Source organism: Colius striatus, chromosome Z (genome assembly GCF_028858725.1).
Source record: "Colius striatus isolate bColStr4 chromosome Z, bColStr4.1.hap1, whole genome shotgun sequence".
Classification (NCBI taxonomy): domain Eukaryota; kingdom Metazoa; phylum Chordata; class Aves; order Coliiformes; family Coliidae; genus Colius; species Colius striatus.
This window is the reverse complement of record NC_084790.1, coordinates 62,729,321-62,752,889: the sequence shown is the minus strand read 5'-3', so window position 1 is coordinate 62,752,889 and position 23,569 is coordinate 62,729,321. Positions and strand designations below refer to the sequence as shown.

Sequence of the window (23,569 nt, the reverse complement as noted above, 5' to 3'; positions counted from 1 at the left end):
TGACAGATGCTCCAGTTCTTCAGCCACAGCTGTGACCCTGCCCTGAACTTTGTTAACCAGTACATCCATATCTTCCTTACCCTAGCATGCCCAAAACTGAACCCAGCACACCAGATGTGCCTCCCCTCACAGTGCTGAGGGGAAGGATCACCTTGACCTGCTAGCAAGTCTCTGTCTAATGCAGCCCAGGATGCTGGTGGTCTTTGCTGTAAGGGTGCATTGCTGGCTGATAGTCAGCTTGTCTTCCAGGGTTCCCAATTTCTTTTCTGTAAAGCTGCTTTGAAGTGATTAGCCCCTTACTTACAGAGGATGCTTTCTCCTCTAGTTCTCAAGCGTCATTTTTCTTATTTTTGTTTAAAAGATATTTAAAATGCCTATTGTATAGTGAGAAAAAAAAGTAACTATAGGACCTGGAACATTGCCCAGTGAGAGGTACTCTGCTGAAAAGCATCATTTAATTAAAAGACCCCAAAAGTAAACAGGCGTTTTTTTTTTCTCCCCCCACTAAAGTAAGCTTACAAAGGAAAGCAAGTTTGAAATCAGTCAATAGGAGTAACCTAACATAGAGTAGAATTTGTCGCTGCCACAAGACAGTAAAGAGAAGGGAGTTTTTTTGGGTTTTTTTTAAAATATCTTTAATGTGTAGCTTGGAATATGAGACAGCAAAATATGTCTGAAAAGACTCCATCTTTAGAATGTAATGTCATATTTTACATAAAGTTGTTTTTGAAATTGATTTGCCAGTGTTTCCAGAACTGAAAAAGACACTTTACTGACAAATGTCTGTCTCAAAGGGAAAAAAAATGGAATGAGATCACAGGGTTCGCAAAATACTTTTATTTTTCCCTGAAATACTAGCATTATCTTGTTAATGAATGATGAATCAACTGTTGTTTATCATGAGACAATTGCATTTATAACACAAAACAACAGCCCATTATCAATTGCACCAAAATTATGGTTTAAGGACAAGACAATCACCATGTCACATGTCCTTCTCCTAGCTGCAATAGCTCAGAGATGCTTTATGTCCATAACATGTCTGTTGCCATCACACAATTCTCAAAGCAACCTAGGTTGTGCCGAAACCGATTTTAAGTCCTTCAGTAAGCAACTCATCTAAAAAAAAAAAAAAAAATCTAGGTGTGAAATACAAATCAGAAAAAACTGGCAATAATTAACCACAAGTAGTCGGAAAGAGACCAGAACTCTTACTCATCAGTGTAACTGAGCACAGCTGCATCTACTGCAGATAAACAGTCAGTCATGCCTCTTGTTCTGCTTCAACACAATACAGCAAAAAAAGGAGCAAAACTGCTATGCCACTTTTGCAGTCTTGTCCACTTCAGAGTGCCATAACATTGCTTAACATGATCAGATAGTTGCCTGCAGTCTGCAGTATTATCAGCCAATCTATATCACTTATTAGTTACAGTTCTACGTTCTCTATTTAAGAATTTCTGATGAGGGACTTTCAAAACAGAACTCATTTATCACAAAGAAAGCACGGAAACAATGGTAACGATTTCCACGTAGATCAGAGAGACTGTCTGGAAGGTAGTAAGAACGTTAAATCAAAGTGTGTATATAGTATGATGCAAACAAGCTGAGTTACATATCTATTTAAGCACACTTAATCTTGGATTAGTGTGAAAATCTTTAATCTTACTGTGCCTGAATAATAATCTGAACACACTGAAGTTCTGAACACACTGAAACATACTTGATCAAAAAGGGAAACAAACCTAGTTGCTCAAGAACAAATTTAAATTTCTTTCTGTTCAATTAATAAACAAAAGAACACAAGACAGGAAGTCATTGGTGATTTTAAAGAAAGACAAATTTGAACTCACAACAGAAGAATGTTTACAAGAAGCTCTGCAGTAGAAAAACTGTATGCTGAATGGCAGAATGAAGTAAGATGAGGCTTGGGGATAAGAGGGTGGTCATAACAATAGTCGCTGATAAAGTGCTGACAATTGTTATAAGGGGTTACTGCTTTAGTTCTCAGATTTCCTAAAGTAGATGGGGCGTTGCTTATTTTTTTGATATTGCGATCAAATATTGCTCTTTAAAAAAAAAAATGAAAGGAAAAACAGCAAGGAAGTGGAATATTGTTTACTTTTAATCAACACATCTTAACCAAAGTTTTCACAACACTTGAAGCTACATTTAAGTATACAATAGTCTCAAATCACAAAAAACCCAAGCAGAACAATTAAACTACATAAGGCCTTGAAATTAGAAGCACAGTGTGTATTCCTGGAATATTAACCTTGTTAACAAAGAGTCTACATATAACTAAGTTTACTTTTCATAGTTTTATTTACTCAAAATGCATTCAAGGGAAAGGCAACTTACAAAGTTTATTTTACTGAGTTAGTAGAAAAATGTCAACATTCTCTTCTTGCCCCTATCCCCATCTTATCCAGGTGCAATTAGTAAAATTTCCATACAATACTCAAAATACAATAAGCTTTTACACCAAACATTCAAAAGTAAGCTGGATCAGACAACTGCTAACTTGTAAATTGCTTATTACAAAGTTGGATAAATTTCCCAATTATTTCTAATGAAATATTGCATCTCTACACATGTTTAAAACTATACTGTCCACAAAGCCTTCTGGGATTTAAAAAGTTTTACTGCTTTCAAAGTACTTTAATGGCCTCAGTAGCAATTATGTGTATGATATTAATGTTACAATAATGTTAACTTCTGGCATTTCTCTTCCATTGTGTCCACCAGAAGAAAAGGGGAAGTCACTAATGCAAAAATTGCACAATTAGTCCTGGCTAAGAGGCTGGTGCTGACAAGGTTTTGGTTTTTATGACAATGGAACCTTCTTTGGGGACTGTAATCGGATAGGGCAGAATGGAATATACCTCTCTCACAAGGGCACTGGAATATTTGGGAATAGGCTGGACAACTTCATTAAGAGGGCTTTAAACTGAAGGACATGGGGGGGTGGGTTGTGAAATGTCAAAGAACAAGCCATACCATCTAACTGGGAAACAGGGCAGAGCAGGGAATGCATGATGAGGGCTCCTCAGCTGCACACCAAGATGAGATGCATAAGGCTTACCAATCCAAGGGAGTGTATAATCAGGGAGGATCCTCTTGCACCCATGCAGGGAAAGCTGTGTGTTTGAGTCAGCCCCTGCACTAGTACTGAAAAAGAGGGAGGCTCTGGGTTGGGGATGTGAAAGCTGGAGACAACCTTGGCTGCAGCGACCATGAGATGGTAGAGCTCAAGATCCTGTGTGGAAGAAGCAGGGCACCAAGCAGGACTGTGACTCTAGAGTTCAGATGAACTGACTTTGGCCTCTTCAAAGACCTGCTTGGAGGGATGTCATAGGCTAGGATCCTAGATGGTAGAAAGTGTGAAGAGAGCTGGTCAATCTTCAAGTGCCACTTCCTCCAAGTCCAGGATCAGTGTGTCCCCACAAGTAGAAAAGTGGGAAAAGGAGGGAGGAGGTCTCCACAGATGAACAAAGAACTGCTGGGATAACTCAGGCACAAAGCAGCCATCTGTGAGAGGCGGAAACAGGGGCTGGCTTTTTGGGAAGAGTATAGGAACATTGCCAGGGCATGCAGGGGTGTAACCAGGAAGGTTAAAGCCATTTTAGAATTTAACCTGACTAGGAAAGTTAAGAAAAGAAGAAGGGGTGTTTCAGGTACATCAGGAGCAAAAGGAAGATTAGGGGGAATGTGGGCCCACTACTGAACACAGAGGGTACCTTGGTGACTGAGGATGCAGAGAAAGCTAAACTACTGAATGCCTTCTTTGCTTCAGTCTTTATGGCCAAGGCTGGCCCTCAGGAAGACCAGTTTGGCAAGGATAGTAGGACTGACTGGACAACAAAAGATTTGCCCTGGGTGGATGAGGAAGAGGTTAAAGACTTGTTGGGCAAGCTTAACACTCCTAAGTCAATGGAACCTAATGGGATGCATCCAAAAGTGTTGAGGGAGCTGGCTGATGTGGTTGCTAAGCCTCTCTCCATCATTTCTGTACCTTTATGGAGGACAGGCGAGATGCCTGAGGACTGGAGAAAGGCCAATGTCACTCCAATCTTCAAAAAGGGCAGGAAGGACGACCCAGGAAACTACAGGCCGGTCAGCCTCACCTCCATCCCTGGAAAGGTGATGGAACAACTCATCCCGAATGTCGTCACTGAACATATGAAGGAAAAGATGATTATCAGGATGAGTAAACAAGGGGAAATCCTGTTTGACCAACCTGATAGTCTTCTATGAGAGCACAATCAGCTGGCTAGATGAGGGGAGAGCAGCAGATGTCACCTACCTTGACTTCATCAAGGCTTTTAACACTGTGTCCCATGACATCGTGATCAGAAAGCTCAGGCAGCGTGGCTTAGATGAATGGACAGTGAGGTGGATTGAGAGCTGGCTCAACAACAGAACCCAGAGTTGGAGGCCTGTGGCCAGTGGAGTTCCACAGGGATCGGTTCTGGGGCCAGTCTTGTTCAACATCTTCATCAACAACCTCGATAAGGGAATAGAGTGTACCCTCAGCAAGCTGTCTGATGACACCAAACTGGGAGGACTGGCTGATTCCCCAGAAGGCTGTGCTGCCATTCAGCGGGATCTTGACCAGCTTGAGAGTTGGGCAGACAGGAACCTCATGAGGTTCAGCAAGGACAAGTGCAGAGTCCTGCACCTGGGAAGGAACAACCCCATGCACCAGTACAGGCTGGGGGTTGACCTGCTTGAGAGCAGCTTTGCAGAGAGAGACCTGGGAGTCCTGGTTAACAATAAACTAACCATGAGCCAGCAATGTGCCCTCGTGGCCAAGTAGGCCTATGGCATCCTGGGACGCATCAAGAAGAGTGTGGCCATCAGGTTGAGGGAAATTCTGTTTCCCTGTCTCTACTCTGCCCTGGTTAAGTCTCATCTGGAGTCCTGTGCCCAGTTCTGGGCTCCCCAGCTCAAAAGGGACAGGTAACTTCTGGAGAGAGTCCAGCACAGGGCCACCAAGATGATCAGGGGACTGGAGCATCTTCCTTATGAGGAAAAGCTGAAGTAACTGGGGCTGTTTAGCCTAAAAAAGAGGAGACTGAGGGAGGATCTCATTAATACTTACAAATATCTAAATGGTGGATGTCAGGAGGTTGAGGTTGGGGCACCACTTTTTTTTCCTATTGTATTTAGGTGACAGGACAAGGGGTAATGGGATGAAGCTGGAACACAAAATGTTCTATTTAAACATAAGAAAAAGCTATTTAACTGTGAGTGTGAGGGAGCCCTGGCACAGGCTGCCCAAGGAGGTTGTGGAGCCTCCTTCTCTGGAGGTCTTCAGAATCTATCTGGACACATTTCTGAGTGTCTTGATTTAGGTGGACCTGCTTCTGCAAGGGTGTTGGACTAGATTTCTAAAGGTCCCTTGCAACCGCTACCATTTTATGACTCTATGATTGTTGTGGCAAGATTAGGACTGCTGAGAAGATGAGTGGGTAAATTTGTTAAATCTGAAAGTGAAGGAATAACACAAGAACAAAACAACTAAAACTAAACACAAAAAATATGAAAAACATGAAAAAAAGAGACTTAGTTTGACCTGTTCCCCCTATAACAGGGCATGGGTCATTTCCAGTGACTATTAGATACATTAGTATTTGCTCAAATTTCACGGCTATTACATTTACAGAACAACTGCTTAGAAGTCTGTTTTTTAATTTACATTTGTGCAAGAGAGTAAGTCACAGTACGTTTTGAGATGTTTAAAAATATTTATAAACTTGGTTTTGATATGGTAAAGCATTTGGCAACACTTTTACAGCATTTGATTTCAAATAGTTAAAATTTCATACAGTACTCCTTGTGATTTTTTTGTACATCTAAGAAAAAAACCTTACACAAAGTAACATGAACTACCAAGCTTGACTGCACGATCATGTAATTCCAATTTACAATACTGGCATTAAAACCTTCATTAATTATGTTGACAAATCATTACCTGTACATTTAATGAAGGCAACCAAGATGATTTGAAAACACAATCTTCAGGTTTTATGTTATGTATTTATCAAGGTGTGCAGTTCTGCAGTGAAATGAAAACACATGTAAATATACAAAGATAATTACAAGTTCACCAGCTCATGTGACACAAACTGTTTTAATCTTTCAAGGTACTGTCCATAGAGTTCCACATCATTATGGCCTGCTCCTTCTACCCACAGTGGTTCTACAGGTCTCTGGCAACGCTCAAATAATGCTAGACCATGTGAAAAGTCAATTACTTCATCTTCAGTCCCATGGATTATTAACACAGGAGATGTTATTTTAGAAATTTTGTCAATGCTGCAAGAAAAAGATACATCTGTGAACACAGTGAGCTTTATTAAATCTTTTTGAAGGATCACACTCAGTTTCACTTCTTAATTACATTTTATAGCTTTAAGGAATAAATTCTGGAGTTCTTTAAATCATTAGAAAATTAGATCTTATCAATACCCTGGAAGCCATTACAGTAAGCACATGTAAAGCCTCACAGAAAAGATGGACACTACTGGAAAGTATTAGGATCAAATAACAAAGCAATCCATCTAAAAGTGGTATTCACTACCATATTCACTTCAAAAGAAAAAATGTCTGAAGAAAATACTACTTTACATTTTTTTACTGAAACGCTCTAAGGAAAAGTTAGAGAATTTTAGCACTTTTTGTCTGAGTGGAAAAAAAGGTCTTTGAAGTTAGATGCTCAAAATACAAGTAATTCTTTGAGACAAGTGCATTACTTTGTAATGGCCAACTAGTTCTGAAATACATGACAGGATTTCTCTTCTGTTAAGCTCTACTTATTTTTCCATTCTTTGCTACTTGCACAAATCTATGCAAGAAATTTCATTCACAGTTACCCAGACTAATTTACTGGATTAGAACTTCTTGTTAGAACTAGGTGGTATTACGCATTACATATAGAAAAACAAATAACTTTTTTTAACTGATACCCACTTAATTGATTAGAGATACAAAAAACCTGGAAGATTTACAAAGTTCTGTAAAATCCTTCAATTCAAATGTTCTTCATTGTTATTACTCACTCTGATTTTTCTCCAACTGTTCTTTTTAACCTTAAGAAATTTCAGACAAGTTGCTGTAATGTTTGTTTCCTAGTCAAAAACTTTTGTAACAGAGAAAAATGCCTGCAGAACAAAAACTACTACAACTTACTTTGGGAATGCATCAAAGCAGTAGGTCTTCTTTGTATCAGGAAAAGCTACTCGCATTCCTGAGGTCAGTGGAGAGTGAAGAATTACAGCAGCACTTTCATACCTAGCAGCAAGGTCCACAGATGGCACTGTTCCTATACTCTGGCCATATATAATCACATTTTCAGGGCGGATTCCGTACCTAGAAAATTAAAAATGTTAACAAAAGTGGCTTATAAACTGAAACAGACAGAACTGCAACTACATAGCAAGGCAAAAGCATTTCAGAAGATGAAAATGTCCTGAAGAGGATAAACTATGAAACAGGAGCTGGGAGAACAAGCAAGGATATTGTGTAACATTTTTAACTTAAAGGGATAATTATTCACTTTGTATTGCAGTAATTTTGTTTTGCCTTATGCCTGAATGACACTGACATATGGCTTTATTATTTTAAATACGGATTTGTGACTGCAGTTATGACTTTTATACTAGTTGAAAGCCTTTACTGGTAACTCCAGTGGCCCTACAACAGAACACTGACTACAGCCTTACTAGCTCTGTGGTTATCAAGAAGTGAAGCATAGTCAGATCTGCAAAAACTCATTTTATTCTTCTGATTCCTGATAACAGCTGCAAGTCGCTAACATTGCTCAGCAATTTAGTGGGACCTAAACCTAAATCATGCCCACACTGATAGCAATCAAAATACTATGCATTCTATGCAGTAGCTGAGATATTTCTTTCTTATCACAGTTGAATTGATTTGAGAGCTAGCAAGAGGAATAACCAACTGAACACATGATTCTAACAGACCAACAAGCACTACAAATTTAAAGTCAAATCCTCTCTCCTAGAATGATGAAAAGACTTTTTTTTTTTCGGTAATTACCTGAGGTAAATAAGGGAGTCATGAAGCATCTAGTTAATACTAGTACAATTCAGGTCTAATACATTTTTCTGCATTACTGTGGACATAGAGCAGCTGGTTCCCAAGTAACAGTAGAAAAGCCTCTAAGCAGCAGGCTAGCAGGAACAGTGCCCATAGCAGAAATGAGCTGCTGATATATTGATCTATTTATTAACAAAGTACTCTCAGTCCATGCTCAGACTGCAAAACTATCTATCTGGGTACCTCTGTTTCACTTCTTCAGGAAGGGAAGCATCATAAATAGGAACAGATTGTGCCCTGCACTATAGGAATTCACAAAAGTTTTTTCAGCTTTTTCAGAGTACACCAGTCTAAAATCACTGTGGAACAGCTTAAGATAAGATTAATGTTTGACATCTAACTACAATTTTAAAAACCTGTTTTCAGTTTAAGTGTAGTGCAATAATTACCTCTTCTACAACAAACACATGCATCTTTTCTGTCAAAACAAGGTAACACCTGTACTCAAAAAGGAGTTCTCAAATTAGTACATTTTGCAAACTTCCAGTAAAGCCAAGGGAACAGAGGTAATGAAAAATTGTCTAGTATCTTATAAATAGTAAGTATAAGCTAAATAACTGTATGGTAACAATACAGGCCACCAAACAAGTCTGAAAGTCTCAAAACCAAGAACATTGGGAGAAAAAAGATGTTTCACATGTCCTAAAACTTTCAAATCACCAACAAAAAAAAAATCCAAAAATTCACGAGGAGTTTTCAATAAGCCACCAAAAACATCTTGTGTTACATCAATAGGTAATAGAAAGTTAATAAGTATCACTAGCAGAAATCGTTAGGCACCCCAATAACCTTTCTTCCAATAAGCTTTCTAAATTTAGGCTAAAATCTACTGTTCATAGTTAATACTGTCTATTTAACTATTTATTTATACCAATTGTGTTCTACTACAGTGAAACATAGAAGCTGTAAAAGTATTACTGCAAATACATTAACATAATCTATCTGTATCAAGACTATTTAATTAATCACCAGCGTTTCCTAGAAAGAGTTTGTAGGATCCTAATGAAATTAAGCGCTCTAAAACACTAAAACTCAATCGCGAGCCTAGAACAGGCAAGTCCTACACCACACAACAGTTATCAGAGAATAAAAATAATTAAAGATTTTATCAAAATTGCAACATACAAAAATACAACAAAGCAAAGTTGTGAAACAAAAATGAATCTAAGGTCTTCACTACTTCTGTGTCTATTCTGAAACACCTGAGAATAGCCTAGCACTTTTCCCTTTACAATTAATTTCTCAAATTAAAATAATTAAAACTGTATTTGTTCATTCTGAAAGTACAAGATGGTCTTCTATCCCTTTCATATAGTATGAACTAAACTCACATAAATACCTAACACTTTGCATCATTAGTATGGCACAGAGTTTGCACAGCATGTTATCGTAGAATCACAGAATGGTAGGGGTTGGAAGGGACCTTTAGAGATCATATAGTCCAATCCCCCTGCAGAAGCAGGGTCACCTAGATCAGGTCGCACAGGAATGTGTCCAGGCAGGTTTTGAAGACCTCCAAGGAAGGAGACTCCACAACCTCCCTGGGCAGCCTGTGCCAGGGCTCCCTCACACTCACAGTTAAATAGGGTTTTTTTAGGTTTAAATGGGGCTTTTTGTGTTCCAGCTTCATCCCATTACTCCTTGTCCTGTTGCTAGATACTATAGAAAAAAGGGATGCCTCAACCTCCTGACATCCTCTATTTGTGAATATTAATGAGATCCCCCTTCAGTCTCCTCTTTTTTACACTAAACAGCCCCAGTTCCTGCAGCCTTTCCTCATAAGGAAGATGCTCCAGTCCCCTCTCTCCAAACAGAGACATAACAGTTCTCAAAAACCTTGTAAACTATCATACACTTCCTCAAATGCAGGCCATTGGACAGAAGTAAAAACTGACACTTAGAACACATACTCCAAGATATACTTTTCTTTCTCATTATTTTCCCTCTATTTTTGGATCAAAACCCTTCAGCCTAGAGATAGCTAAATATTAGCTACAAAATGTAATCTAAGAAAAGTATTTACTACATTTAGATTAAAGCAGTTCTTTCACCATCACAGCCAAACAGATTGCCTTCACAACACCAACCAGAAACTATTTGTTCTGCAGTTTGGAAACATTTACTTTAGTGAGGCCAATGACCGTAAGTGGTGGTTGAAGCTGCTTTTTTTTTTTTTTTAATATTCTGGCTCAATAACAAAACAAAACCAATCAGCCCAAAAACCAAAACCCAAACAAGAAAAGCTTGGAAACCAGTGAAAAACATCTGCCTTGTCTGTCTCCAGTATTCCCTCTTCTCCTGAACAGACTTCTGAAAAGTTGGAGAAAAACTCAACTGCTCCTTAGTCCCTCTCTCCCAAAAGTATCAGTTCCCAATGTAAAAAAGAAGAATTCTTGGAAAGATAACTGCTGGTAAGTTCCCTAGTTGTAAAATTCATCTATTCCTCCTTTTGACAGTTCCACAAACCCCAAGAAGTTTGGCAGAAAATTATTAGTTGACTAACATCTGGTCTCTTAAACGAGGAAGTGTCAAACGAAGAGAAAAAGTGGTGGTAATATTGTTCTCTTAATCAGTGCCTTAGAATTACATACAATCCCGAGAAAGGGGAACTTGACAGTTACAGAGCCATATGCTGTAATTAGCTGTTCTGGTGACAAGTGCTCAAAGACATCCTGTAAAACCTGTTAGTTGCTTTGAAAGTTCATTATGTTGATGATAGGAGTAATGTAAACACTATTGTCTACTCAAGTAACCTTAGATAACTCGTGTTAGAATAAACAGACCTTCAGTTTGGTGGGGATTTGGTTTTGGTGGAGTTTTTCTTGGCTTGTTTTTTGGGGTTTTGTTTTGGGTGTTTTTTTGTTTATTTGTTGGTTGTTGATTTTTTTGTTTGGTTTGGGTTTCTTTTGGTGTTTTTTTGTTTTTGTTTTTGTTTTTTTTTTAATCACCAGAAAGGACATTGGAACAAAATCTTAAAAGTAGCTGTGCACAGATGTACTTTCTCAGGGAAAGCACACTTACTCAGGGTCAAGTTATTACAGACTGAATCTGCCATAAAATTGAGACAGGTATTTTCCACAGTTTAATGGCTACCCACACCATTTTTCTCTTTCCCTAGTAACTAACATTTAAATTGCTTTCAACAGCCGATTCATCCTTTATGTTCACGCATCTAAGAGCTACCTGCCTGGAGGCACATGGAACTCAAAGAGCAGTTTTTATAGAACTAAATGTACCTCTACTGACGTGAGCTCGCTAGAAACCACACAGTGTCTGAGCACTCACAAACTTCTGCCTTATTATTGCACTAAAGGTACAGGTTAACGTCACCACGAAGCTAAGCTATAGCCAAACAGAAAAGGACCCCTTTCCTGTTTGCATATTCAGCCCCACGGTGGGTGCCCCTCACTGGGCTTCACCAACTAGTTCAGTAAACAAATCTCTTCTGGGAAAAGGGGAGCAACTGCTTTTCTGCTCCTTTGTGCTATCCGTCTTCAGTGCAAGGCAAGAAATGACATGTCATTGTTGGGTTAAAGGAAGAAGGAAGCCAATACCTTATACCTGTACCATCAGATCACTCCCTAGAATCAAGGCCTAAGCTAACACAGGGTGACTAATAAGGTAAATACCCTCTTCTGTGAGCCCACATATGCTGATGGGATACACGAAGTCTCTTGCAAGAAAAATCAGTCCTGAGCACTCTTGCCTGATCTTTTCAGATTCTGTCAGGAAAAGATGATCTGCTCAACAGCAATGCAGTACCTTGCCTTTGTGACAAACTTAAAAATGTGCCATAGCAGAAACTCTTTCACTGTTTTCTTTCTATTTCTGTCTCTGTGACAAGACCTTTTCTGCATTTTAGTAAACACATATCTTAGTGGCAGCTCATCTCTTTTCTGTTTCTCCCTCCTTCTTTTATCGTTTTCATAGATTCATAGAACAGTTTGGGTTGGAAGCTGATCTACTCCTGTCCATCACCACAGGTAAGGACAGAGGTTACTCAAAGCCCCATCTGACTTGAGCACTTTAATTACAAATACATTTTACATAATTTATGTTGGATATTCATCATATTATATACTTTCATTGGATGCAAATTGCAATATGCAAACTATAAAATGCATGCCTGGCTGTAATGAGTGGGTTTTTTGGTTTGGGTTTTGGTTTTTTTGAAGCTTCAGTTACGTTTCACAACAAAATACCAGCTGGAAGTACTATACTATACTTGCAGGCTCTTAAGGGAACCTGCAACTTTGCCCATGATATACCTAAGGGAGATGGAAAGCAATTTCTGTTTTTACTTCTGAACTGCTGCAATTAATGCAGAAGACTTGTTTACATTACAAAGTATCACTAAAATCAACCTTAGAAATATTCATAAAGATATGCAATACATGCTCTAGAAAGGGTGCTGTTCCTGAAGTTATTGTGACACATGCATTTAACCAACTGACAGCAATGCCTGGGGCACATGGAACAAAGGGGAACATCCTGAGGGAACTTTCAATGCATGTTTCAGAACCTTTTGTCATGACAAACAAAACACATAGAATTACAGCTGCAAACTGCAGAACATGAAGGGCATGAATAACCTTCACACCTTTCAACATTCCAGGCCAGGAGTAAAATTCATGACCATATTGCTTTTCCTCAACTCAAATGTATATTCTTCTTCTTTATATACATGTAATATTGCTAGAAGAAAAAGGGAACTATGTTGTGTAAGAGACAAGCCCATTGAACAAGCATGTAGTAATCAACAAACCGCATCTTCTCTGCCTCTCTCATGACGGTTTGGCCTTTTCTAAACCTTACAATGCTACTAGTACTTTGTTTTGTTGGCAAGATTTCTCTTCATTACACCTTGAGTGACTTTATCAATTTCAATAAAAGCTCAGTTTTTCTCCAAACAGTCAAATTAAAGTAATTTCATCTTCTAGCAGAAAAAAACCAGACACCATCCCTGCTTTTGAATGAGAAGAATATGACATTTCTAACTTCTCAAAGGAACACTTTCAGTCAACATCCAAATAGATTTCATATTATTCCTGTATTTCACTGTTCAAACTACAGACACCGTACACTTGGACATATCAGTCCGATGGTGAAATTTAGCATCCAATTTTTCAATTACTATACAGCCCATGATAAGCAACAATGAAAAAGCTGTTTTGATTCCTAAAGGTAAATCAGGTCATGAGGCAACTCTGGCAAGTCTTCAGGTTTCTGAACCAGTGCCACTTGCCGTGCATTTGCCTGAGGCTGGTTAAACCCTTATATCCTTGCTAAGGTGTCATCAAAGGCTTCAGAGACCAGGACAGAGGAAAACAGGCGTATCCCAAAATGAGTCCTGGCATTTCAACACTTTTGTAGCTATGACAGTCAGAAAAAAGAATGTCTTCACATGCAGCTTTTATATGGTCCTATGCACATGAATATGCAATAATGTGCAGCTTTCCCAAACATGACATCAATGAATCACCTTGCCTTCTTCCACAGTCAGCATACACATGGATAGCTACCGCTTTGTAATAAAACACTTAAAAAGCAAGTAAAGAATAGGGACACAATTCAGAATCTGTGTTTGCTCTTTACCTCTTCCAATCTGCTGACAAATTATCTTTCTGTGTTTATTTACATGAATGATAATATTCACATACCCTTAACGGCAATCTCAAGAAAGTGGGATTGGATCAACCTCACCATCACCCTCAATACCAGTCCAACACTATTTCACCCTAGGTGTCCAGTCATTCTAACATTCTAACAGTCATTCTGGACATTCTAACAATTTACAGACTGAACTATCTGGATTGTCTTTCAGAGATACAAAACTTAACATACTAACACATCTCCAACACAAGTAGTTGTGTCAAATGTAGAACGAAGTCCACATCACCGTAACAATCACTTCAGAAATACCTTTTAATGCTGAGTCCTATGATCTCATTTTTGAGAACAAGGAATGCAGGGAGCTGTGTGCGGCTGCGATCAGCCTTCAAAAAAAAAAATTTCTCCATTCTTTGTCACTGTTGAAGTCTAGGATCCTTTTCTTCAATTAATTAATTTGAAGTCTAAGATCCCTTTCTTATCTCATGCCATCAGTATGAATTTCAAAAGGAGTTATGGCTATACTTACATATATCCTGCAAATGATCCGCTGAATTAAATTGTTTTTGCAAAACTCTTACATTATAAAATGGTAAAGATGGTGCCAGTGTTAACACTGACAGAACACGCTACGCTAGAAAAGTGAATCAATGCTGCCACAAATGCTCAAAGGCTCTGGTCTACATACTCGCTGAGCATTTAAACACAGCTGAACACTGTCGCAGGGCTCAAGAGAATACCACGGATGGGTAACCAAACAATGTGAGCAACTATATCCAGAGCCCTGTGCTGGACTTCCCTCTACTACATTCTGCATTCAGAGACAAGGACAAGTCAAGGTCTGCCAAATGGAAAGCTGCTGAAAGTACCACAGTGGAAATTAGTAATACCAAACACTTTTTAAGAAACAGAAAAAAATTAATTTGTGTTTGTGAAATCCAAAGGACTGACCAATCCAAGCTCTATACATGCCACAGAATTCTGTATTTCTAAAGAAAACTTTGACACGAAAGATAAATGCAGACAGCAAATGGGATTGTGGTGAGGTCATTCCTGAATAGAAGAGGGAAGAGTGGATACATGGAGTACCTATTTAGATTTCCCTCTGACAATGTCTGTTCAGCAAAGAGCACGTTCAGATGGGAATGAACAATCCCATGAACAATCTTACTTGATTGGGGAAGGTACACTACATGTTGTTCAAGAATGCAGGTGAGGATTCAAGTTGCACTCATATTTCTTTTCACATTTTCAACCAAAAATTTGTCAGGGAAGGAAGAGACAATAACTACAAATTAGTTCATAAATAAAGAGCCTGTAAACTAACATAAACAATGAAGTTAGACCATCTAGTTTTCTTCCGTTTTCTGGAATAACAATTCAGACTGTCTTCCATGTTGTTCAAAAATCAATTCATGTTTTTAGTCAACATTACTGGGCATCTCATGAAGTGGCTATCTTGTACCAACTACAAACCACAGTCACCAGTGCATTTGTTACAGCTCTTGGCTTACAGAACAGACATCTAGTAATAATCTCACTTTCTACTGTAATCAAAAGCCAAAACCCAATCTAACAAAACACGTACGGTTTTGAACATGAGGCCAAATACCTATCCCTTGTGTTTGTATAATGCTTATGGTAATAAGACATTCCCTCTACTTTATTATATGAATAAAATATGCTTCTGCTTCTCTCAAAAGAATTATCACACCTTTTTTATAATGTAAAAGAAATGCATGACAATTTGTGTATTTAATGGACTGGAAAAGGAAAATATGCTCTGAAGTAACTGGAAAATAGTTAATATTACATTGATCAAATTCTAAAGTCATTGGAACAACTACCAGGCTCCTGGATATAAAGAGCCTTTACAAATGCCCTTACACTAAGTCACATCCTTAATATTATATTATTAAACTCAAGTCACAATGACTAAATGTTACTACTCTGCATTAAAGTCAGTTTTTCACAGCTTTTTGGTGCAAAAAAACCGCAATATGATGGCAGGATATTTGGATCCTTATGATTGCATGGTATTAAAAAAACACCTTGGTTTGGGCGGTTTTTGGGTTTGGTTTTTTTTATGGGTTTTTTTTTTTTTTTTTAGTTTGGGTACTTAAACACAAGAGGTGTATTGCTCTAAATGCAACAAACCATGGTTAAAAATGCTCTCAAAATAGCTGTTATTCAGTGCTGCGTTTATATGTCTGGGATTCTTACCTGTATTAGAGAACTCAAGAGTCTTTCATCTTACTATCTTATCTCCCTAAGTGCAGTAGCTTGTAATTGCTTAAACAACGTCTTTTCAATTTGCATTTTTATCCTTGTCCTGTTTTAGTCTATTTGAGCTAACATCAACTAAAATCCCTAGTTTTTATTCCCATGGTAATGTGCTTAAACAGATCAATTACAATCTCTCCCACACATCAGACTTAGCTAAGATAAAACAATCTTTTTGTTTTACATACAAAGCTATCTTTGGCAATACTGTAGCTGCCAGTCTGAATCACACACACACAAAAAAGGTGGTCTAACACCATACAGAGATACAGAGTGTCACCAGCTTTTCCACAGCCTCTTTTTACCTACACAAAAAGCAGGTTATGAAATTATCTGAAAAAACAACCCATCTTTTTCTCCCACTCACATCACACTAGTGGCTCCGTTACTGGGGCATCATTTATTATAGGTTTTTCCTAGCTTCTGATATTTCCAAATGAGATCCCAAACTGTGACAGTAAAGATTGTCTTCTAATTGTTCAAGACTGAAACACACCTTATTAAATTTCATTCCATTTCCATTTTTCTAGTGTATCAGTACTAGATGCTGATTCTGAACAACACTGAAAATGCCTTCACAGGCACCACAGATCAGCTTGGATATGAATCTATTAATCATAAAATACAGCACTTCAGTTTAAACTACCAAGGCAGATTAAGTACAACCATTTGAAAAGGATGCTGTAAAAGAAATATGGCAACTAATATCTTACCTTGTCCTAAGAGCCACCCAAGCAGCATCAATGTCAGCATACAGATTCTTCTCTGTTGGTTTCCCAGAACTTGCACCATATCCAGAATAATCATATGAGAATATGTTGCAATTAATCCGTGAACCCAGTCCTATGTAAAAGCTGCTCATTTGACCTAGGTCAACAGCATTCCCATGTGAGAACAGTAAAGTATACTTGGCGTTAGGCGAGCAACGCACAAACATACAGGCAATCCTGTTACCTTTACTTGTTCTAGTCATGAAGCACTCAATGGCATCTTTTTCCCTAGAAGAATATTGCCAGTCTGCTCGCTCTGAGAGATGTAAAGTCCAACGACTGCCACTCTCATCACACATCAGTGTGTATGTGGGATCAGGAGGTAAGAAAGCCAGTTTGGAGGCAATTTTCCCTGGGCATGGTGGACAACAGAACAGGCAACACAGTTCACTGAAGGAAAGATTATTCATCTTCTACGCTGTAACAGGAAAAGAAAATAGTATCAGTTTCTAGTTACAGTCCTTTATGAAAAAAAAAAGAAAAGAAAAAATTCACAGAAAAAAACCCCCACACAATTGTAGTGGAAATGTGCAACAAAACCTAGACTTAAATATATAAATTTCCATATATAATGTTATTTGATATTATTAGCTACTTTAGAAAGAGTCATATTAGAGTAATAACTCTAAAGCCTTGCCAGATACTGAAACTAAAATAAGATTACTCAGGAAAAGAACAAGACAAGCATGAATTTTTGGAGGTTTTTTTGAGGAAATGAAACCCCTCATCTTAAATAATCAAGAGAAGAATATTTATGCCATTGGCAAATACATATGTTATAAAGAACAATTAAAATATGTTGCAATATCTGCAGGATATTAAGGATATCCAGATCTCTGCAGTCAAAAATCACCACACCATTTTCTAAATACAGAGAATATGTGTTGCAATCATGAGTTTGCAGTATGAAAATCCACCAAGCAGTATCAGCAGGATGAAAGGTGCATGAAGGTCAAAACTTAGAAGGCAAAATAAGACGCCTCAACTGGTTCGGCAAATGCTGGAGACCTTCAGTTATGCTAAAATCCTGCAATAAACTATTCCTTGCTTCACATACTGGCTGACATAAATGTTTCCAAACCCTTCAAAGAAACTAGTAGCTAAGGTTTCCTGTATTGCATATACCACTGGGATTATATTAATAATATGACTATTCTTATTCCTTAACAAAACCATCCCAAAACAGATGCTCCATTACAGATATTTGGCAAATCTGTTCTACCAATTCAAGACATTGGTTAACAGACTGCAAAGAGAAAAAAAGCAAGCTAGGTAAAGATACAGTTGCCTTCAAAATAGATATCGTGTCCTCTTAATTTATAGTAGGGAGAAGGAAATCCTGTGTTCTGACAATACTTTTTTTCTCAGAGCTAGGAAGAGCAATGAAATTTGCCAAGAATCATTCTGGAAACCAGCACACCTAAGATACACTACATTCCTTGTGTTAAGGCATCAGACATGCTGTCTCAGCTTAAACAACTTTTCCATCTCAAATCTATCCAGAGGTCTTAAGCTGAGTTCCTGCCAGCACACTGCAAACAGAAACACAGTTTCATATACCAGCTATGACTGCCAGATGCAAGTTTACAAATGGGAACAAAACAGCTGATTGCTAATGTCCACATTCCCAAGTAATTTCAGATATACCTCGGTAACAAAACAATAAAATTTTACTGCTAACTATAACACTTGGTCATATTTAGATCATATTTCAAAGTTTGTCCTCTAACTTGCATAGAAACATAGTTCTCGTCTGTATAAATTTCTATTTAAAACAGCTTCAAGGACATGCTGCAAGAACTTTTGAACATAGATCACAGAACTATCCATATTCGGGGTATGTGACTGTGGTAGAGTATGAATGCATACTGAATACAATGTTACACAGTATACTTGTAGGGTAGTAAACACAGAGGGACAGCACAACCATTGTTGGAATACTACTCCTCTTTACAGGGCACAAATCTCCAGTTTTTTGCCAAGGCTGCCACAGCCAAGTGCTTTCACACCAAGTGTCTAGTTTGCTTCAAAATAGAGGGAAATGACAAATTCTTACATATGGATGACCAACACTACCAATTTAGAGGAGGTGGCAGGAAGGGTGTACTGGTTACCCTTCATACAGAGGTAAATTGTCTCTTAAACAAAGATCCTGAAAGTAAATGGCCATATTTCTGCCAGCTAAAAAACCAATCACCTGATGTATTTATGCAACCAGCGCAAACACTCAAATTTGGAATAGCTCGTCTGTTCCCTGTCAGGTGAGATTATCTAGACATTAAGCTTAATTTTAACATGCAAGTTAGATGAACCTGGAGAGGTCTATGGGTGGGCAAAAGACTGGGGATCTCATATTTAGAAAAAAAAAAACAACTTTTTTTTTTTCAATTTTTACTTCTCTTACAGTTGTGAGCACTAAAGGAGTCACTTCTTTCACATTTATTACAAAATTCTAATTCGTAGCCCAGTGAAACTGCTGTGATGCCTCAAGAGGCTTTTTTTTTTTCTTTTTGCAAGAAGTACTTATGATCAGATATTAAATCACACTTTATTTCTATCAGAAATTATAAAATCAATTTGTGTAAGTCTTTCCACCTTTTCAACAAAGGCTAGATACTGAAATCTATTCTATGGGGCAGAAAAAAAATACTACTACTGTATGTGAAAAAAATTAGAATATATACATCTAAAAGTGAGGTATAAACAGCCTCATCCAACCAGAAACAGCAGATTGTGCTCTGTTCCAGCAAACAATAGCTACAAAATATCATACTTGCTTCCCAATTCACTTGTTGTAAAGAATTAAAACAGGACTTTACATTACTTATAACTATAAACAGCCCAGCAACACTGCAAATATGATCTCACTCAGAAAATATTTGTTATTTGTCAAAGTTATTTCAGAAGACTAAAAGCTGGTCTGTGGAATTCACACATATAGTATAGTGACCACAGTTACCAAAAATGGGCTGTTGCCACACATGGCAAATCACTTATGCTGAAGACCATGGCTACAGTTTACTTCCCCTTCATACTAGACTGTGGACTTCACAAAATATCCATTTAATCCAGTAGAAATTGCCTACTGAAACTAAAGGTTCTGATTCAAAGTTGTTCTCCATCTAAAAAATGGCTAGCAAAAATTCTGTCCTTTAGAACAAATACTTGCCATTTTCTTCACTCAGAAGATCAGAGAAAAACAGCAGATCCCTAGCATAACTAATTGAACAAATCTGAAACACAACACCTATTGAACTTCCTCGGGTGCACACCTTCAACTAACTGCAAACAATGTTTCCATTGTACTGGAACTGGTTTGTCATTCATTGTGTTAACATAAGTATGTTCTTGATCTCTGGATTTGGAGTGGAACCAGGATGTGAGAGAGTCCCCAGGGTGTATAGAGTAATTCTGATACCAATGTTTAAAAGTTCAACTGAATCAGCATTTCAGCCTAGTAGTTATCCACCAGATGTCGTAACTTCAACTAAAAAGGCATGATCTTTCCTCAACAGATGTACTGCCCAGATACTTTGCTCAGGAATTAAACTTAATACTACTCCACAGAAGTAGGGCTTTTTAATGTTCTTAATGCCAGAACATATGCAACGTGACTTCTTAACGATTCATCCATCCAGACTCGGTAAAAGCATCAACCAGCCTTGATAAAAGCTTTGGAAACCAATAGTCTTAAGAGAATTATTTTCTTAAGTAAAAAATATAATTTACGCAAAGTGAACAAGGTATCACAAGTGAAGTAGCATTTAAAAAACCCTCTCTGATAGCATATGGGTTTGATGTATGCTTTACCTGGACTCTTACTGAAACCAGGGCAAAAACAACACTGATCATATAGTTCCTTAACCATATAGTTCCACTAGTACAGGTGAAAAATTTTAATGGGACTTGTTTGCCTAATATGTTGTGAATACAGAAGTTACAGACTGATACCTTCTGAGTACATATTATGTAAATCTCTGTGCTCATCATAGTATCATCCTCAGACACAGAGATCAACACATCCCAACGATATCAATATTTCACCTTCTATTTGTCACTTCAGTACAGATAAGGAAGTCAGGGTTGTTCTGCAAATACAAATCCCAATGTTGATAAAATTACTAACAGCAAAATGATAAAAGAAATATATATCTCTACATTAAATTTATACTGTGTTCTTCATACAAATTAAGCAGAAAAAAATCTCTGGACAAAACTGTGGAAAACTATTGATAAACTTCTACTACTGCATCAAGAAAGACTAAGAAACAGAACAGACCTAAGTGGCATCACCCACTCCTTCTGGGATAGCTTTTAAAAGGAAGGCGTGATCACTTTTATCAAATTCATCTCTTTCTTATGAATAAAACAGTAACAGAGGAAAAACATGAATGTAGAACTGCCCACAGGCAGTAATTTCAATCCATTCTTGGGCAATTAACCTTTACATTAACAGTGATGGAAGGTGGGAGGGGTGGGGGCTGTGGAAATCTATCTAATCTGAAAAACACCTCAAATATTTATGTCATGACTCCTAGGATAACACTAATACAGTTCTTTCATATAAGCAACTATTCATGTCCTCCCCACTCCACAAATCATAACAAGAGAGTGGCTTGAATCATTCATATCTTTGAGTACTTTACTACACGCTAGTCTTAAAAGCCCAACCTTTTCAAACACTCATCTAGAAATCTTATATTTACATAAAATACAAGTTATTCTAATGGTACATTTAAATTAAATTACTTCATAGTTACTATTTAAGTTACCTAGTACTTAATAGTTACTATTTCATAGTAAGTATTCACAAGAACAAAGTCAAATTTGTACACACAGGTGCTGGTTTGTAAATTTTAGCAGCGCTTTAACCCTATCAGGCAAGATGTTAAAATTCTTGGGCTTTTTGTTTGTTGTTTAGGTGTTGCGTTTTGGTTTTAAATCACAATTTTTCATTACATATTGTTGAAATATGAAGCTAAAGTAGTTTCCCTCACCCTTTCATTGAATACAATGCAACGAAAGCTTGAGTTTAAGCCACTACTGAAGGACTAATATTTATTTCAATATCTGCAAAAATGGAACAGGAGGGTATGAACATCCTCATAGAATGGCAGAGGTTTGAAGAGACCTCTAGAGATCACGTAGTCCAACCCACCCTTGCTCAAGCAGGTCCACCTAGATCAGGTCACTCAGGAACATGTCCAGGCAGGTTTTAAAGATCCCCAGAGAAGAAGACTCCACAATCTCTCTGAACCGTTACAGCAATAAAATACTTAGTGAAAAAAAGTGATCAGTGTTCAATTATTATATAAAAATAATTAAACTAATATAATTTTTAAAATAATAGAAAAGAATTTTTAATAATTAAACTAATAGAAATAATACACAGTAGGTCTGGAAAAGAACACTGAGGAAGTTTATTCAATGATGAAAAACTCATACCCAGAGATCCCATGTAGTAACTCTTTTAAGGGAGTTTTCAAAGAGCAAGGCAACTACACAGAAACAGAGGACCAAAACTTAATTTTGTTCACTTTGATTTTAAACAAATAAGCAGCTTTACTACTCTCACAAAGCCTAGAAATATTATGAAACTTAACATACATAGAGACGTCAGTCTGTTACTGATGGTTTTAACTCAAAACCTAACAGCACAGCTGAAAAAGGAAAGGGAATTAAAAAAACAGTAAGTGAAAAAAACAGATATTACTCTCGCCTAAAGAACAATTCAACCATCTGAAGACATCAGAGACACAATAGGGAGATTAAACCGGATAACATAATGTTTCATATATTCGAAGCAAGACAGCACCACGGAACCGCTCTGCTAAAACCATCCACAGGCCGACGGGCGCTGAAGCCCCCGACTGTATTTCAGTCACATCAGTCCGGGGCTTCACTGCACTAATCCGTCAATCACCTACAAGAAACTGCACTTCTAAAATGGTCGACGTTCTGATAGTTCTACTTTTATTTCTGTACATAAGTTTTTCTAGCCACCTTCTGCCAAATACTTTAATTTAACCTGACAAATCTTAGGGCCAGTGTTACTCCCACTACAGACAGTAGAAGAAATACATCAGGCTCGCGAGAAAGAAGTGAACTCTTTAGGTGTCTGTCTCTAAAAAAGAGTTCCTGCAAACCAACAACGCTGGTACGGAGAAGACACTACCGCCAAAGAGCCGCTGAAAGTCAGAATTTAACATGCATTGAAAGCCAGCGCACCAGTTTACTACACAAAGGCGTCCAGGGCATCATCCTGGAGATGGGTGGCCAGGTTAAGACCGCCCGCAGCACGCGGGGCTGCTGCTGGCACCGAGAGTGGCAGGGCATAGGCTCCCACAGCCCGCACGCGGAAAGCGGGGTCGCCAGTGCCACCAGACCTTTGCCTGGGTCTAGTAGGAGCCGAGCCGCCGCTTCCGTCGCTGAGGAAAAACAGATGCCCGCCGCAGCCCCGAGACGGGGGCCGCCACACGCCCATCCCAGCCCGAGAACAAGGGCGGCAAATATCCGACCACGGCCGGACACGCCGTGTGGCCATCTCGCCGCCACACTTCGGAAGCGGGTCCTGGAACCGCCAACCCCCAGCCCGGACCGCACCGGCCGCTCCTCGCAGTTCCCTCGCGGCAGCTCGCTCCTTAACCCCCTCGTCCCGGCCCCGTCGCCGCCGGTAAGAAGGTGAGCCCGTACCTGCGCCTGACGCTCCGCTCGGCGGCGGCGGCGGCGCGCGCCTTCCCAACCGCCGCCGCTCGAACGCCGGGCCGGCGGGGGGAGGGGTG

The 23,569-nt window shown here is 38.5% G+C and overlaps 1 protein-coding gene across 5 annotated transcripts; it reads right to left on the bottom strand.

Annotated features, from left to right (window-relative positions):
- Positions 1 to 1,043: 1,043 nt before the first annotated feature.
- ABHD17B (abhydrolase domain containing 17B, depalmitoylase) lies at positions 1,044 to 23,567 on the bottom strand. Of its 5 annotated transcripts, none has more exons than XR_009820831.1 (5): positions 23,481 to 23,567; positions 16,731 to 17,205; positions 7,195 to 7,374; positions 5,978 to 6,321; positions 1,044 to 1,119 (listed from the first exon to the last, which is right to left on the bottom strand). XR_009820831.1 is itself a non-coding variant. In XM_062017884.1 (5 exons), the coding sequence occupies exons 2-5, from the start codon at positions 17,195 to 17,197 to the stop codon at positions 6,102 to 6,104; spliced, it is 780 nt and encodes a 259-aa protein (XP_061873868.1). In that variant the 5' UTR covers positions 17,198 to 17,205; positions 23,481 to 23,567; the 3' UTR covers positions 2,138 to 6,101. The 5 variants fall into 5 exon arrangements, 3 of the variants coding, with proteins under 3 accessions (XP_061873868.1, XP_061873866.1, XP_061873867.1); XR_009820830.1 differs by having other exon boundaries at positions 1,047 to 1,119; positions 4,016 to 6,321; XM_062017884.1 differs by lacking the exon at positions 1,044 to 1,119 and having other exon boundaries at positions 2,138 to 6,321; positions 16,731 to 16,884; positions 16,972 to 17,205.
- Positions 23,568 to 23,569: the final 2 nt, after the last annotated feature.